This window comes from Cricetulus griseus, assembly GCF_003668045.3.
Source record: "Cricetulus griseus strain 17A/GY chromosome 1 unlocalized genomic scaffold, alternate assembly CriGri-PICRH-1.0 chr1_0, whole genome shotgun sequence".
In the NCBI taxonomy this organism is placed as follows: Eukaryota; Metazoa; Chordata; class Mammalia; order Rodentia; family Cricetidae; genus Cricetulus; species Cricetulus griseus.
Window position 1 is genome coordinate 73,082,162 of NW_023276806.1, and position 14,699 is coordinate 73,096,860.

The 14,699-nt window shown below is 36.9% G+C and overlaps 1 protein-coding gene across 1 annotated transcript in view; it reads right to left on the bottom strand.

Annotated features, from left to right (window-relative positions):
- Positions 1 to 1,137: 1,137 nt before the first annotated feature.
- The window catches only part of Pdgfc (platelet derived growth factor C), a 162,210-nt gene continuing 148,648 nt past the window's right edge, over positions 1,138 to 14,699 (bottom strand). Inside the window, exons 4-6 of the mRNA XM_027392923.2 lie at positions 12,525 to 12,732; positions 8,266 to 8,483; positions 1,138 to 2,692 (exon numbers count right to left, since the gene is read on the bottom strand). Coding sequence (XP_027248724.1) covers positions 2,576 to 2,692; positions 8,266 to 8,483; positions 12,525 to 12,732 — 543 coding nt within the window. The 3' untranslated portion in view covers positions 1,138 to 2,575. The remainder of the gene's footprint in view (positions 2,693 to 8,265; positions 8,484 to 12,524; positions 12,733 to 14,699) is intronic.

The following is a 14,699-nucleotide window of genomic DNA, read 5'->3' on the forward strand; positions in this document are numbered from 1 at the left end:
CATCCTGAAAATATTTGTGGTCAATGAATTTAACACCTCATGGTCTTATGAGAAGCTGCAGTCTCTTACGCTATGAATGCCATTAGCTTCTGTTGGCTTTGGTAAACACAGTGTTAGGAGTATAATTGATCATAAGCAGTTAAGCTTCACACTGACCCTTCATTCACTGGTGGTGGGGTATATACTACTACCCATATGATGATTTTAAAACATACAAGGAAATGATAGATATACCAAGGTAAGCACATAAAGTGGGTATTTCATTGCAATCCATCATAGTTCTTGCTTTGCCAGTAAGGCTTGTAAAGCGCCAGCTACTTTTCACTTTCTATGAAGCTTAGTGAGGCTGTTTCTGGGCCTTTATAAGGGGGAAAAAAAGGACAAAAGATTAAACAAATGAGATAAAGAACATGTTTGTTTTGTGAACTTATTTCTTATGTGGTATGAGGCAAGACAGGGCAGTCAGCAGAAGGAGAATAGTCAATGGGTGCTATTTGGATGCTCAGTCTGGAGATATTGGATCTGGACACATGGTATTTCCATCAAGCCTAGGGCCAAGTGCTAAAGAAACCAGACCCCAAGAGATCTGTGCCTGGAATGGAAGGCTCCACTTTGAAGTAGCCTGGGTAATTCATAGACCAGTTACTACTCCAGTCAGTTACTGCCATGGAAATTGAAGACAGGAATAGCAGCTTATGAAACCTTCCCCTAGCTACATTTCATCATATAACATATCACTAAACATTTCAGAAAGCACATGTAACTGTCAGATGCTTTGCAATTTAAATAATCTGGAATTACTATTAATCTGCAATTTAAATAATCTGGAATTACCACTGGAAAAAAGGAACATTATTTCATCTTTGCAAAAAGGCATTAGGAAGAAGAGGAAGGCATGGAGACTCAGCTGAAATGCTTCCTCTTGCATGTATTCTTACCTGAAAAATATTTTTTTTGTACAACAAAAATGATGGTAACATAGTCCTTTGCAATCTTTATTTTCTTAAAATCCAAGAGACTAACATGTTAACACGCATGCACATGGCAATCTACACGTGTGCATGTGCATGTGAGCACACACACACACACACACACACACACACACACACACACACACACACAAACAAATGCTTCCACTTGTCCCCAAAATAGCCATATTCTTTTATTTGATGATTCAATACATTTTAATTCAAATAGTCACCACATAACCTAGGCACAGTATTAAGCATTTTACAAGCGATGTATTATGCTGATTTTCTTTTCAGTTGCCAAAGAGTACAAAATAAGTGAACTCCTTAAATGATATACCTCTGTACATAAAAATATGCATGTATTTGTACAAGTGTATGGAGCAGAGTTTATAGGTACAAAAACCCTAGCATCACAATAAATAGGATGTGTCCATACAATGCAGTGTAGCACTGTGTCTGGAAGTGGTCGCTCTGTTCCAGGAAGGTGTCTCTCTGTTTCTCCGAGCTCCACTCCTATTACCCACAGAAAGTGTTAGATTAAAAATGTCTCCATGTGAGTGTATACACATATTCTCCTTTATTTGTAGCTCTAAGAATAGAAGTGGGTATTGATAATAATCCAGTTGTTATCAAAATGTCTCTGTGACCTATCAATTCTATTGACTTCCCCATTCCATCTTTTCAAATACAGATGACTCTAAACTCTAGCACCATACAAGAAAGAAATACATGTGTTTATGTCAGAGAAACAAGATTTTATATCATCTTTGTTCCTCTGGCTATAACAATTCTGCTTAGAAAAATTTATCAAGCTAAAAATAGTTGATCTCATGTGTCATAAAAAAGAATATTAAATACCTTTGGTAAAAATAGAGATATTTAACATGATTAGAAAAGCCAACAGGTATAGTCAAGAGGAAAATATAAAAATGTACACAATGAAACACATACATCACCTCAGAGGGAAGGCCACTCCTCTGTGTGATTGTGCTTCCTCCAAACCATGACTGTACTTCTCTTCTTCCAAATGGCAGAGAAGTTACTAAGTGTGGAAAATCCAGTCTTTCCTATCAGCACATTTACCTCATAGCAGCATAGCTGCTATCTAAAAGCTGAGTTTCTAGAACATACACCATTTAGACTTGTATATGCAAACATAAGGGAAAAATCCAAGTCTTTCTACATTGTTCACAATCCAACTGTGCGTTTTCACCATTTTCTTGTGTTGACATCACTTGCCCATATCAAGACAACTAAATTATAGCATGCTGTATGCTGCCATTCTGAAGCTTGCTAGTGATCTACAAACACTTCATTTGATTTTGTGGTTGAAGACCTCTTCCATCCTTTGACCTTCCTCTGAAAAGCACTGCTGTGTAATTCCTGACTCCTCTTGGTGCCTCTTCTTTTGGAACACTTTTAAATCCTGCTGTGGAAGGCTGTTGAAGCAAACAACTTAGATTTTGGATGGAGACAATGAGTAAGATCTTTACCACAGTTGACCGAAGCATCTGATGGCCCTGAGGCAGATGCTGGTGGGGATGTGGGATGGAGTGGGGGATTCAGGATGCCAGTGGGAATGAGCACTGCTGTGGAGGATGCAGTTATCCTCCGGTGTTTCCTTTACACACACAGTCACATTCCTCATGGTGTTCCAGGGCCACATCAGTGAGAGACTTATGCAATCCCTTGACTCCAATTTTTGGTCTCAACTGGAGGACCTACAAGGGAATAAATATATCGCCTTTAAAATTCAGTTTTTCCATGTCTGGCATCAAGGATAAGCAACACTTCAAACAAAACAAAACAACAAAACAAAGCCTTGGGACCTAAGAAAGACTTACATGCTTTTAGTTGTGTATGCAGAGTCCTCCAACCTATCCCCTAAGTCATCCAATACTGTCATTTCATAAAAGAGAGGGTATGTTAACAGCAAAAGTTTCAAAGTACACTGCTTCCAGAATACAGAAGAGCTCTCAAATGGAAAGACTTACCATGTGCCTATGACTTCTAGATATAATTGTGCAGGAGACAATTATTTTGAAACCACTAATGAACAATTTGTTTTTCTGTTGTTTTATCATCTTATTCACACACTGTGCAAATGTTTGCACTTGATGCAGCACACTCAATCACCAATATAATGTGGAAAGAAACTTTATCATTCCACAGCTCAGCCTGCCCAATTATGCCCCTCATTAATTTTCTTGGCTACGCTTCAAATCCTCCATAAACTTGATGAGATAGATTAGACGCACTTCACAGACATCATCGTCAGCCACAGCTAAGTTTCTGTAGCTGGACCTTACTCGGCACGTCTAAGAAGACTCAGCGGTAACAGTGATGCCTCTGTTAAATGAGCTTACTCACAGTTTAGAGGGTTCTGCTTTCAAATAAAAATTATAGGCACCAAATTTAAAAATGTATCATTATAGTTCTGTGACAAAAGGATCTAGTTGTTGTGTATTTCATTAAAAGTATCTGAAGTATTGGACAGCCAATATTTCTCATAGCAGAAAATATAAATTCTAGGAACTCTATTACTTGGTTTATGAGCAAAGACCAGACAAGAACATAATAATATAAAAGTGTTCATTTTCTCTGATTTCCATGTATAACATAGAGAACTCCATGAAGTGACGATGGACATTTCCCATTCCTGCAAGTTGTCATTGATCCACAGAGACACAAGGCTTCTGTTTATCTGATGACTTACAAAGGAATTCTGGAGAAAGCACACATAACTTTTGGAGCACATGATTTGATCCAAGTTTAATTAGCTCACATTTTTTGAATACTTACTGTGTGCCAGGCACAATAGTAATGTGTTTACATACTTTAACTCACAATAATCTTATGAGGTAATCTACAATTATCACTTTTCTTTACACATGACTGAATATAGTTAGGCACACAGAGGGAAACAGTTGTTATTTACACCTAGACCATTTATTAAAAGTAGAACAATAAATAATAATTGAAAGAAGCCTGAATACCATTAATCATGAGCTTATTTAGCAACTTACTTTCTTGAAAGATAGACTTCAAAACCTTATAATAAATGTCAGAAATGCTGAGATTTGAAATCAGTTTTGTCAGTCTATTACAGTTAATAATTCTGGAGCAAAAGTTGGTATGTTTGTATATTGTAATTGTAGTAATGTCTAACTAGATAATTGGATATTATTTTATGTCACTAGTGACAGTGCTTTAAATTAGCTGAGATGCCATGAATTATAAAGTTGGAATGGTGTTATTCCTTATCATAGTTTTGTTTCATGTTTGTTTTCTATTTCTGAAATAAGTTTTTAGAGAAAATCATAGCATCAGTTAGCCAATGCCATCAATTCCCACCTCCACATATTCGCTACTCAGCAGGATAGAAACACAGTATAACAGGTGAAGTTCCTGTACAGGCTAGATGGTTGGCCCAAGTTGCACTTCTAGCTCCATCTCTCTAACTCTCCTGATGTGCTTCTTCTAAACATCTTCAAAAGGAGCAGAAGGCTTTTCCTCTAGTCACTTTAAAGAACAGGATAAGAAATTCTAGTAAAGGTAGGTATATTCAGGAATCAGAGGCAGGCCCATCTCTATGAGTTCAAGGCCAGCCTGGTCTACAGAATCAGTTCCAGTATAGCCAAGGTTACAAAAAGAAACCTTTCTTCAAAAAAACAAAACAAAACAAAAAAAAACAACCAATGAAACATTTGAAGGAGCGCTTGAGATGGGCCTTCATTGTATGGTACAGTGTGTGCCATGAATTTATGAAACTCTGGGTTCACTCCTATTTTGTTTTAATATGGAATATCACCTGCAGACTCCTGTAATGCCATGTAGTAGCTAGATGAAGCTATTTTAGGAAGTGACTGAAACTTTAAGTGGTGAGGCCTAACCAGGGAAGGCAGGTAACGTGGGTCACCTGTGTTCATTCTCTCTCAATTTGTCTCCATTTTATCCTGTCACCATCATGTGACATGAGTTATTAAATTTATGAAATTTTAAGTAAAGAGAAATCACTGGGTCAATGATGGGAATAGAAAAGCATGGAACATGTTCCTGCCATCAGAGTATCATATAGATTTTTTTAGTCACAGGTATCTGCCCTTACCCAGTGAAAGTTCACTCCCTCACTGATAATTCACCATAATAACAATAAAAAAACAGGCACAGAGCAAGAACATCCAGTGAGAAGATGGCTAATATAAGGGATGACTTGAAGTGTGTTGCATTTCATTCTAAGAGTTTTGTACGGATTAACTCACTAAATCTCCAATATAAAGTACATGGGTATGTGCAATGGCAAACAACTGAAAAGGAACGAGAGGCTATGGGATTAAATAACTTTCACAAAATCACACCACTAAGAAATGTTAGAGGCTAGCTGCGCATGACTGGCACTGAAGTTTGTATTTTTAAGTACTACACTATAATATGACTTTTACTTTCCATACATTTCAACTTGATAGAAGCAAGAAAACATATGCAATGTGTGCGTGTGTTTGTGTGTGTGTGTGTGTGTGTGTGTGTGTGTGTGTATGTATGTATACATGTTACAGTATCTACAGAGTTCAGATGACAACTGGTAGGAGTCAGTTCTCTCCTTCTGCTAGCTGAATGGAGCTTAGATTTTTAGTCTTGGTGGAAGTAGACTTTAAAGGTTAATTCATCTTGCTGTCCCATAAACAATGATTGCAGAATAGTAAGACTTCTCTCTAACACAGTCACTTTTAGAGTCCTGTTCATGAGGGGATGCAGTGCTGTGTCAGTGGATACGAGAACTCACTGCTCTTGCAGAGGATTTGGCTTTGGTCCCCAGTACCCACATGGTGGCTTAGAACTGTTCTTAACTCCAGTTCCAGGAGATCTGATATTCTCTCTGGCCTCTGTGGCATGGAACAAATATGTCAGTCATACTTACATACATGCACACAAAACAGGCACTATAAAATGTCCTGTACATATAAAGGACAACTTAATTATATATAATATCACTGATGGGTTACTAAAATATGTTTCAAGAAAGATGTAATGTGAAAGCTAATGGGCTTGTTAAGTTCCTGACTCTTTTCAGAAAAGCTTTACTTATGAAATAGAAAAAAACTGAAGGAATTATGTTTTCTTTCTAACATATTTTCTAAGGAAGGGTTCTGATGTCTGCTATAAAAAAAATTAAGTGTCATTTTTTTAATTTAACAGATTTATTTTATTTATTTGTGTGTTTGTGGGGGGGGTGGCTGAAGGTATCCCAGGGTTCAGATATATCCAATCTTCCTTGAATTTGTTTGATTTGCAGGTGGTTGTGATCTACCTCACCTTGTTTCTGGGAATAGTAGTTGGGTCATCTACAAGAATAGTATCTGCTCTTAACCATTGGACCCTATTTTCAGCTACAAGGATCTTTTTTGTTTTGTTTTGTTTTTCGAGACAGGGTTTCTAGGTGACTTTGGAGGCTGATCTGGAACTAGCTCTTGTAGACCAAGCTGATCTCGAACTCACAGAGATCTGCCTACCTCTGCCTTCCTAGTGCTGGGATTAAAGGCATGCGCCACCACTGCCCAGCTACAAGGATCTTATAACAATATTATATTTATCAATAACATGAAGGCAACAATTTTATTTATAATTTATTAAATTTATCATTCATTCTTTGAGAGACGCTCTCATTTTTTCCAAGCTGGACGTGAATTCACCTGGCTATGCAGCTGAGGCAGAAAGATTAGAAGTTCAAGTGTTATTTTTATTCCTGGACTCCAAGTTAAAGGAATATTATAAAGCCCAGCAATTGGCATAGATTTCCAGGAGCTCCAAAAACCATGTGTCACTAACCATCTACTTGAAACTGAAGCAGGTATTCTGATGCTGGCAAGGGGACATCTGGAAGCAGGTGGTGTGGACACACATGTAGAATAAATGGAATGGCTATAAGTATAGTACTACTCTAATTACTGGATACCAGTTTAGACAGGGCCTCCTAAAAGGAAGATAACTACCTTCAAATATGAAGCCTAAGAAAGGGCTGGGCTATTACCAGGTTTTATAGAGATTATGTATCTTGTTGGAAGATACAACAAGTTAATGGTAGATCTGAGTGGAAATAGGGTCGCTTTCCTTCTGCAGCCTCCTGATTTCTCCTAAACTTTCTCAACCATCCATGCAGTATTGCTGAAAAGCATGAAATTGTGCCAGATTTGATAATGTACATGAAAATTAATTCTTTGGGGCACAACTAATAATAATGATCAAATGAAGTCAAACAAAGTCAAATCAGAGGGTCAGACTTAATCAAGTGCAGTGTGAAACGCTATATAATAAAACCTGAACCACTAAAAAATATCATTTCTGGATGCACCCCCCCACACACACACACACACAAACACTGATAGAGAAAGTAGGATATACTCGGGGTATTCTAACATGAATGAGTCCAGATCTTTCTGTGTTGCCCAAGTTAGTCTTGACTTCTGGGCTCAAGTAGTCCTCCTTCACAGTCTCCAAGTAATTGAGGCTGCAGGTATATGGCACTAAGCCTGCCTCCACTCATGAAGATTTTGAATATGCTGGTTCACAAGGCTCTGCACTGTAATGATTACTAATATTTCAGATTATGTTTTCATGAAGTAAAATATGTGAACAAATTCATAAATTATGGAGCATGCTATTTGAGGCAAGTGTAACAATGAATATTCGCCTAACTATGAATATGTCCACACAGTGTTCATGTTCTGACACTGGACCACATAAAAAAAAATTATCAAATATCTCATCATTGCACAAACTTACACAGAGAATTGTTTCTAAGCTTGTCTTTAAACTATTCTCCTTTAATAGTTTGAAAAAAAATTATAGTTGAAAAGTCTCATTCTCTTTTTCCTCAGAAAAGATGTATGCTTGATATAAGAAATAAAAATCTTGTATGACTGGGGCTGGGATTGTGGTTCAGTAGTGGACCATACACAAACCTTGAGCTTAACCCAGTATCACAGAAAACAATAACAACAGAAAAAAGATCAAAAACAAAACAAAACAAAACAAAAAAAACACCAAAAACCAAAACTTCACTGGTCAGCTATGATCCAGGACTAGAGAACATAATTTCTAAATTTTCAACGTCTCTGTCTTAAAATTAAAAGCACTGATTTTAAAAGTGAAAATTGGAACACTCTGTAGACCGGGTGCTTACTTTTTTCAGTGATGGGAAGATGTCCTTCCTAAACACCAGTGTATTTTAGACTCAGTCTTTTGTTTTAAGAAACCAAAATATCCATAGAAACTGCAAAGAAAATGATGTACTTACCTCATGGTACTTTTTCGTAACTTTACGTGGGACACACTGACATTCATTGCAATTATGGAGGCAACAGGCACAATTCCCTCCACAACGCTTAACCAGGAGACAACCTGGCCAGAAAATGGTATCTGTCCTCTTTAGCTCTTCCCGTATGGACACTGAGAAGTTCCGAGGAGTACAGCTGTAGAGTCTTACCTCCTCTTTGAGAATGTTCAGATTCATCACTACAGGACATAAAGAAAAGCAAGGGGGAAATGATGCTTATGCTTTGAGCCCACTGCCATTTCTTTAAGCTCTTTTTATAAAAGAGATCTGGTTATTCCGTGAATGATAACCCTAACAATATCCCTTCTCATTTTAACTAGGTTGTATGGCTCTACAGCTCACAAACTGGACTTTCTGTTTCATAGTAAACAAAGCTTCATTATGGCTTAGTGGCCAATGAAGAGGTGGCATTGTGCAATATGAAGAAGAGAGACAACGACAAAGTTGAGAACTATAAATAGGAAACTTTATATAGAGAAAAGGCACTACACCTTTTAACCTTAGTAAAAAAGCAGACAAAGAGAGCATTTCAGGGAAGAATAGCATGTAGGAGTATGAATGCTTTGATTAAGAGGCCAATGTAATTTTAAAAAGGAGTACAGGCTCTTACAATTAGTGCAGGATAGCTTATTGAAATCCATCCACAAAACTTCTGCAATCTCGGTGGCTTTTGGGAACACAAAAATATAAAGAGAATGAAGAAAAATGTGTTTTTGAAGACAGAAGAATGAACAATAAGTGAAAGAAATGATACATGGGTCAGAGTAAGAACAGTTGTTGGAAAGCTGATCTTTAATGTATTAGGAATAAGTATTCTCTGAAATGCAGAACAATTGACTTCCTTCAGATTCCTATCATTCCCTTGGTGAAAGATGCAGGAGTGTCCAATTTGTAGCCACTGACTTCTATTTTTTCTAGGGAGTTGTTTAACTGCACTATCCTTTCACTAGATGCAGAGAAATTCTCCAAAGTACAACTGCTTTCATCTATATGAATAATGCCCCAGGAAAGCTATATTAAAACAATGTCATGTTTACTGTGAACTTATACATAAAATTAATTATAGAATACATATTCTAATTTCATGTTAGTTTCTATCTTATGGTTTTGCCTATTCTTTTTCTTAAAAATATTCCAATTTGTAATACAACTTAAATGTTTTGGACTCATCTATTTATTCAAAGTACTTTTTTGTTGTTTGGTAACTATCTAAAATATAATGTTATAGAAAAATATAAAGATTTGGCCTAAGTATCTCTGAACTAATACTGGAAAGATTATAAATTAGAAATATAAGTGTAATTTTTTAACTAAAGATGGTTTATAAATCATTATGAGACTCTAATTCTGAAAAAAAAATCACAGCTACAGTTTTTGTACATGCAATGGCACATGAGATTAAAGCACTGTTCCCTTGACTTTATAAAACTAATAAACTTTCCTGAGGGGGCTTTAAAAATTCTAAGGGATATATTAGATTATGAATATTTGTTACAATGCTCAACTGCAGGAGTGACCAAAAACTTCAGTCAAGTGTATGAATGCTCAAAGCAATGGTTAGAAGCATCTACTCATCTGAAAATGGATATTTTTAATTCAATAGGAAATCATAGTTTTTAGTATTTAAGAATTTCATCTGAAAATAAAACCATGAAAGCAAAGTTTAAAAAAAAAAAAAAACTGGAAGCAATTCAGTCAATTGCTTCAAACGCCCTGTGAAGACTAATGACCCATCACTAGTAAAACTAATGGGATCGCTATGTTAATGAGTCCTCTAATGCCACTGCATTCCACCTTGTTGAATGATTCATATATGGATACAATATTATTTAATTTTAAGTGATTTGAACTGGTTCTTTTCTCTGGAACGATATGATATCTGGACTGGGAGGGAAAAATTTTTTTAAAGTGCACAATGCAAAAGCTCACTGCCACAATTTGTATGGTCTATCTAAATCTTCCTCAAAATGTGAATGAAGCTCCCAGCTTTTAAAGACAGCTCACCTACCACACATGCTTTTAAACATACTATTTCACAGAGCTAGGAAAGGGACTGCATATGTTCTGCTTAAAATGTTTACTTAACCACAATAAAAGGCTAGGGTGGATTTCCCAAGTGTGCTCTTGTACCTGCTACAATGTGAAAATTTAAACACACTTTCAACTCTACTTCCACTCATTCATCATGCTTGACTCACAAGTCAAAAGGCCTCTTTGAAAGTACTGTTAAGCATGGCTTAGAAAATATCTTATTTAAGTTTTCTTTTCCCCCTGTAGCCACACAATATGAATGAAAACTCTGAGTTAGAGGAAGGGCTATAAAGAAAATAAGCCCAAAACACCCTTTTTCCATAAAGGATAATACTGACAAAAATATGGGCACATTTTACTTTGTTAGCTGTTCCTTCCTTTTCAGATATTCAATCCTAGGCTATCATATTACAGTAATGCAATCTGAGGGTGGTCTTTCTAAAACGAATATACCATTGTGATATGTTTATTCTGGGAAAAAAATCTATTTCAAGGTCTAATTAGACCCTTTTAAACATATTCTCCTGTTTCTTTGTAGAAAGGCTCCTTCAGGAAAGCTGATTTGTCTTGAGATCTTAGCCCACACTTGCATTTTAGTGTATAAAGTCTTAAATGTATACATGACTTTTCTTATGCTTACTGCATGCTTCAAAAGCTAATGTTTTCAACAAACTGCAAAGAGTTTGATAGGGAACAAGTTAGATGAATATGTGAAGGACCTGGATCAGCACCAGATTCTTTTCAGTACAAGCTAGCCTGTGGTCAAATCTATGAACAGCAGGCATGGGATCCAGGCTTAAAGGAATTGCTTAGAGGAAAATTGTTAGGCTGGAATACAGAATCACTTCTTCCCTGAAAACACCATGTACATTTAAAACCAATTTTTCACTCCTGATTATCAAAGATGCACCTCATAATGTAATTTGCATTGCTAAGAAAAGTACAATTCATGGGATGTCCAGCTAAGCTTGCAGATCTTCGGCTTCCCATTGCTAAGTGCAGGAAAGGGAAGTGCCTTTGTAATTTATTCATCATGGTTAGATCTGATAAATATGTGACAGCATTCAGCATGTGGACAGGATTCAGCTGCCCATGCCCTTGAACATAACCATGTTCAAACACTTTCCAAAGGAAACCATGCCTGTCAGCATAGTGAAATACCAGGGCTGGGCAGGTCCGAACGTGACCTGCTGAGATGAAAGCTCATGACCAGGAAAGCTGCAAGGGCGTGAAGGAAAAGCAGGAATCAAGTTTCTTCTTACAGGCTTTAGAAAAAGACTGATGCAATCTGCCACGGTGATCGGCTCAAATGAACTGAACACAGCTCCTTCCTCATAAATATTTTCCTGTCATCCCAGGCTCTGAAGGGATCCTGAGCGGATGCTTCTGACAGACTGCAGCAGTTCTCTGGGTGCAGTCTCCTTTTCTCATTACCTCTCTCCATTGTTGTTTGTGTCTGATCCAGCTCTTTCACAATTCCAGTGTTCCCATGAGAACAAGCTAACTTCTCTGGAAACTTTGTTAATATCACTACCCCCCTCCCTTGTTTTCTTCTTTTGCATGGGAGATTGAGTTTAATTATCTAAACTTTTGCTGTTAAAAGAAGATAAACCAATTTGGTCCAAAGTGAAGGTTTCAAAGGAAAATTTACAGAGAGAAAAATTTCCATTTGATGTTCCTCTGTAGGCTTTCTTGCTGTGAATCCTGCTTTGGGAGCTTCAATCTTATCAAATTGAACAATGACAATTTCCCCTAAGCTTTAGAACCTTCTAAGTTTACTAAATGTATGCATCTGTGGCCCATGGAATACATAGTAAATATAACTTCTATAAAACATCACTATTTCTTTTACTCTAAATCTGATTTTTTTCATATCTAATCTTCTATTGAATCTCTAAATGTAGAATAGCCTGTTAACAATGATTCTCATAAAACCGAATGGAGTGCTCCATCAAAAAGATGCTTGATGAGATAGGAAGAGACTAGGAATTTCAACAGAGTGTTTCCTGACTTTCCTCTTATATTCTCATTTAACACATTCAGATGCTTGGATGAGAACATGATGGGTTATTTAATCATATCACCAAAGGCATTTAAACTCTCCTTTTAGAAACTGTAGCAAATGACTGAAAACAAGAACCACTAAGAGAACTGAATGAATGAGGTTCTAATCTAAAGAGGAAGCTTACCTTTGTTTTTTTTCCCATAAAGAAACGCTTTGCCCACAACCTGCCATGGTGGCTTGTACAGGCTGTCCAAGTCCATCTGCCATCGATCAGGTTCTAAGTACCGAATCAGCTCTTCCAAGGTACTGAAGGCAGTCACAGCATTATTGAGCAGGTCTAGTGACAAAGCTGAAGGGGGCAACACTGAAGGACTTGTGGTTTCAGTGACTTGCTGAAAGTAAAATAAATCCCTCATTAGCTGTTTTAAAAGGTGATGACAAATTTCTTTTCCATGTGTACATCAACATACTCAGACCAATGCTGGAAGACCATGGGAAGTAAAACTACTTTCAACTCAAGTCAGGAGCAATAATTTTGAAGCAGGGTCTAATGATATATAACTGAAATGCCATAATATAGAAGAGGGTTGAAACAGAGGATTGCAAGTTTGACACAATCTAGGATTCATTTTAAGAGAAAGACCCGGGAAATAACTTGTCAATCTATATGACTATTAGAAAGCTTACATACCTGAATAGAGGAGAATTCTTTAGGGCATCATAAATGAAAAGCAGAAAACAAAGTTGACAATTTCAGGAAAGGTAGAGAAGTTTGAATATTTTTATCAGAAGTAGCATGGTTCACCTTTTTGTTCAATTTTTAATGCTAACTCAATGTAAGATGTGCTGTATTACAGTTAAAGTGAAAATCAGGCCAAATTCAGTGTGTGAACAAATGCAGGGTTTCCTACAACATAAATGATATCACTTGTCCAAATAAATGTGGGAAGATAATATCTAATAAATATCTAATAAGACATTTGTGCTATTTGATGTTGCTTTATAATAATATTTAAAATAATGAAAATGTGACAAACATGAGCTTATAATATTGGAATAATCTGTTTCTATTTAAACAACAGAATGATGGAAAGCCAATAAAAATGAGATCCTTCAAGAATTTGTAGTAACAAAATACAATAAAATTATCCTTAAACTATTCTCCATAAATGGTTACTTCAACATTCATCAATTAAAGCAAAATAAAACTTAATAATGACGTTAAGGAATGACAATGGGTAGCTTACATTGTTTTCTCATGTTTTCCTTATTTTCATTTTTTTCTGTTACAACCATGGATTTCTTTGGGAAATTCAATTAAAAACAGTAACACCTATTATAACAAAGCACCATCCTATCTGACCTTGTTTCTTATTGGCAGTACTTGTGTACATCAACTCTGAGCCCTGTTTCCTGGCCTTCCTTCACACTCCTTTTGCCCTATGTTGCTGAAATGTTGTGTAATTTGCCAAAAATAAGATCACTTACCATGTGATTTCTCCTCTGAAGGATAAAATCCAAATTCCTTACCCAATACCCAGGCCCCAGCATCAGCCCTTCAGACATGCTTACTTTGTTCCCTACAATCCTGTCTATTCCTAAGAATCACACATATTGCGGTCATCCCAGATTCTGCCCATGAGAAGGGCTGCTCACAGTCCCTGCACACCCATTTCTCCCTCCCATTAGTGCCCATAGATGCATAACAGCTTTTTAAGAGCCATGCAAACATCTGCAGCAGTCTGAACTTCCCTAACATTCTCCAACAATTGTGTTCAATTGAGAGTCTTTGTATGAGCACCTTATGGCCCTTTGTTTGAAAGGCAGAGCCTGTTCTAGACACTGGAAACAAGCTGCACTGTTCCATGGGTAGGAGTAGCTCTTCCAGGAACACCAGGCTTTTTGAGTTCTGATCCCTCTCACAACTCCCAGGAGATGATGTCACATGATATGACTATCACCAATGCAGTTGCCAGCATTGATTTGCCAATTACATTGTTAACCTTTTTTATTTGTATACTTGAACATTGTTGTACACACACACACACACACACACACACTTGTACACATGCATATAGAGGTAAGAGGTCAATGTTTAATATCTTTCTTCAGGTGTGTTTACCTTATTTGCACAGGGTCTCTCATTAGCCAGGAACACACTGATTAGGGGGGCCTCAAAAAATTGGATTGCTTCTGTTTCCCCATCCCTGGGATTATTATAGGACTTACCACAAAACTTGGGTTTTTCCAAGAGATCTGGATAAAATAACTCAGGTACTTATACATGTAAAGCAAGTGTTTCAAAACTGAACTGTCACTACAGGCCCCACATATTGCTAATCTTTTGAGTGTGGAAATT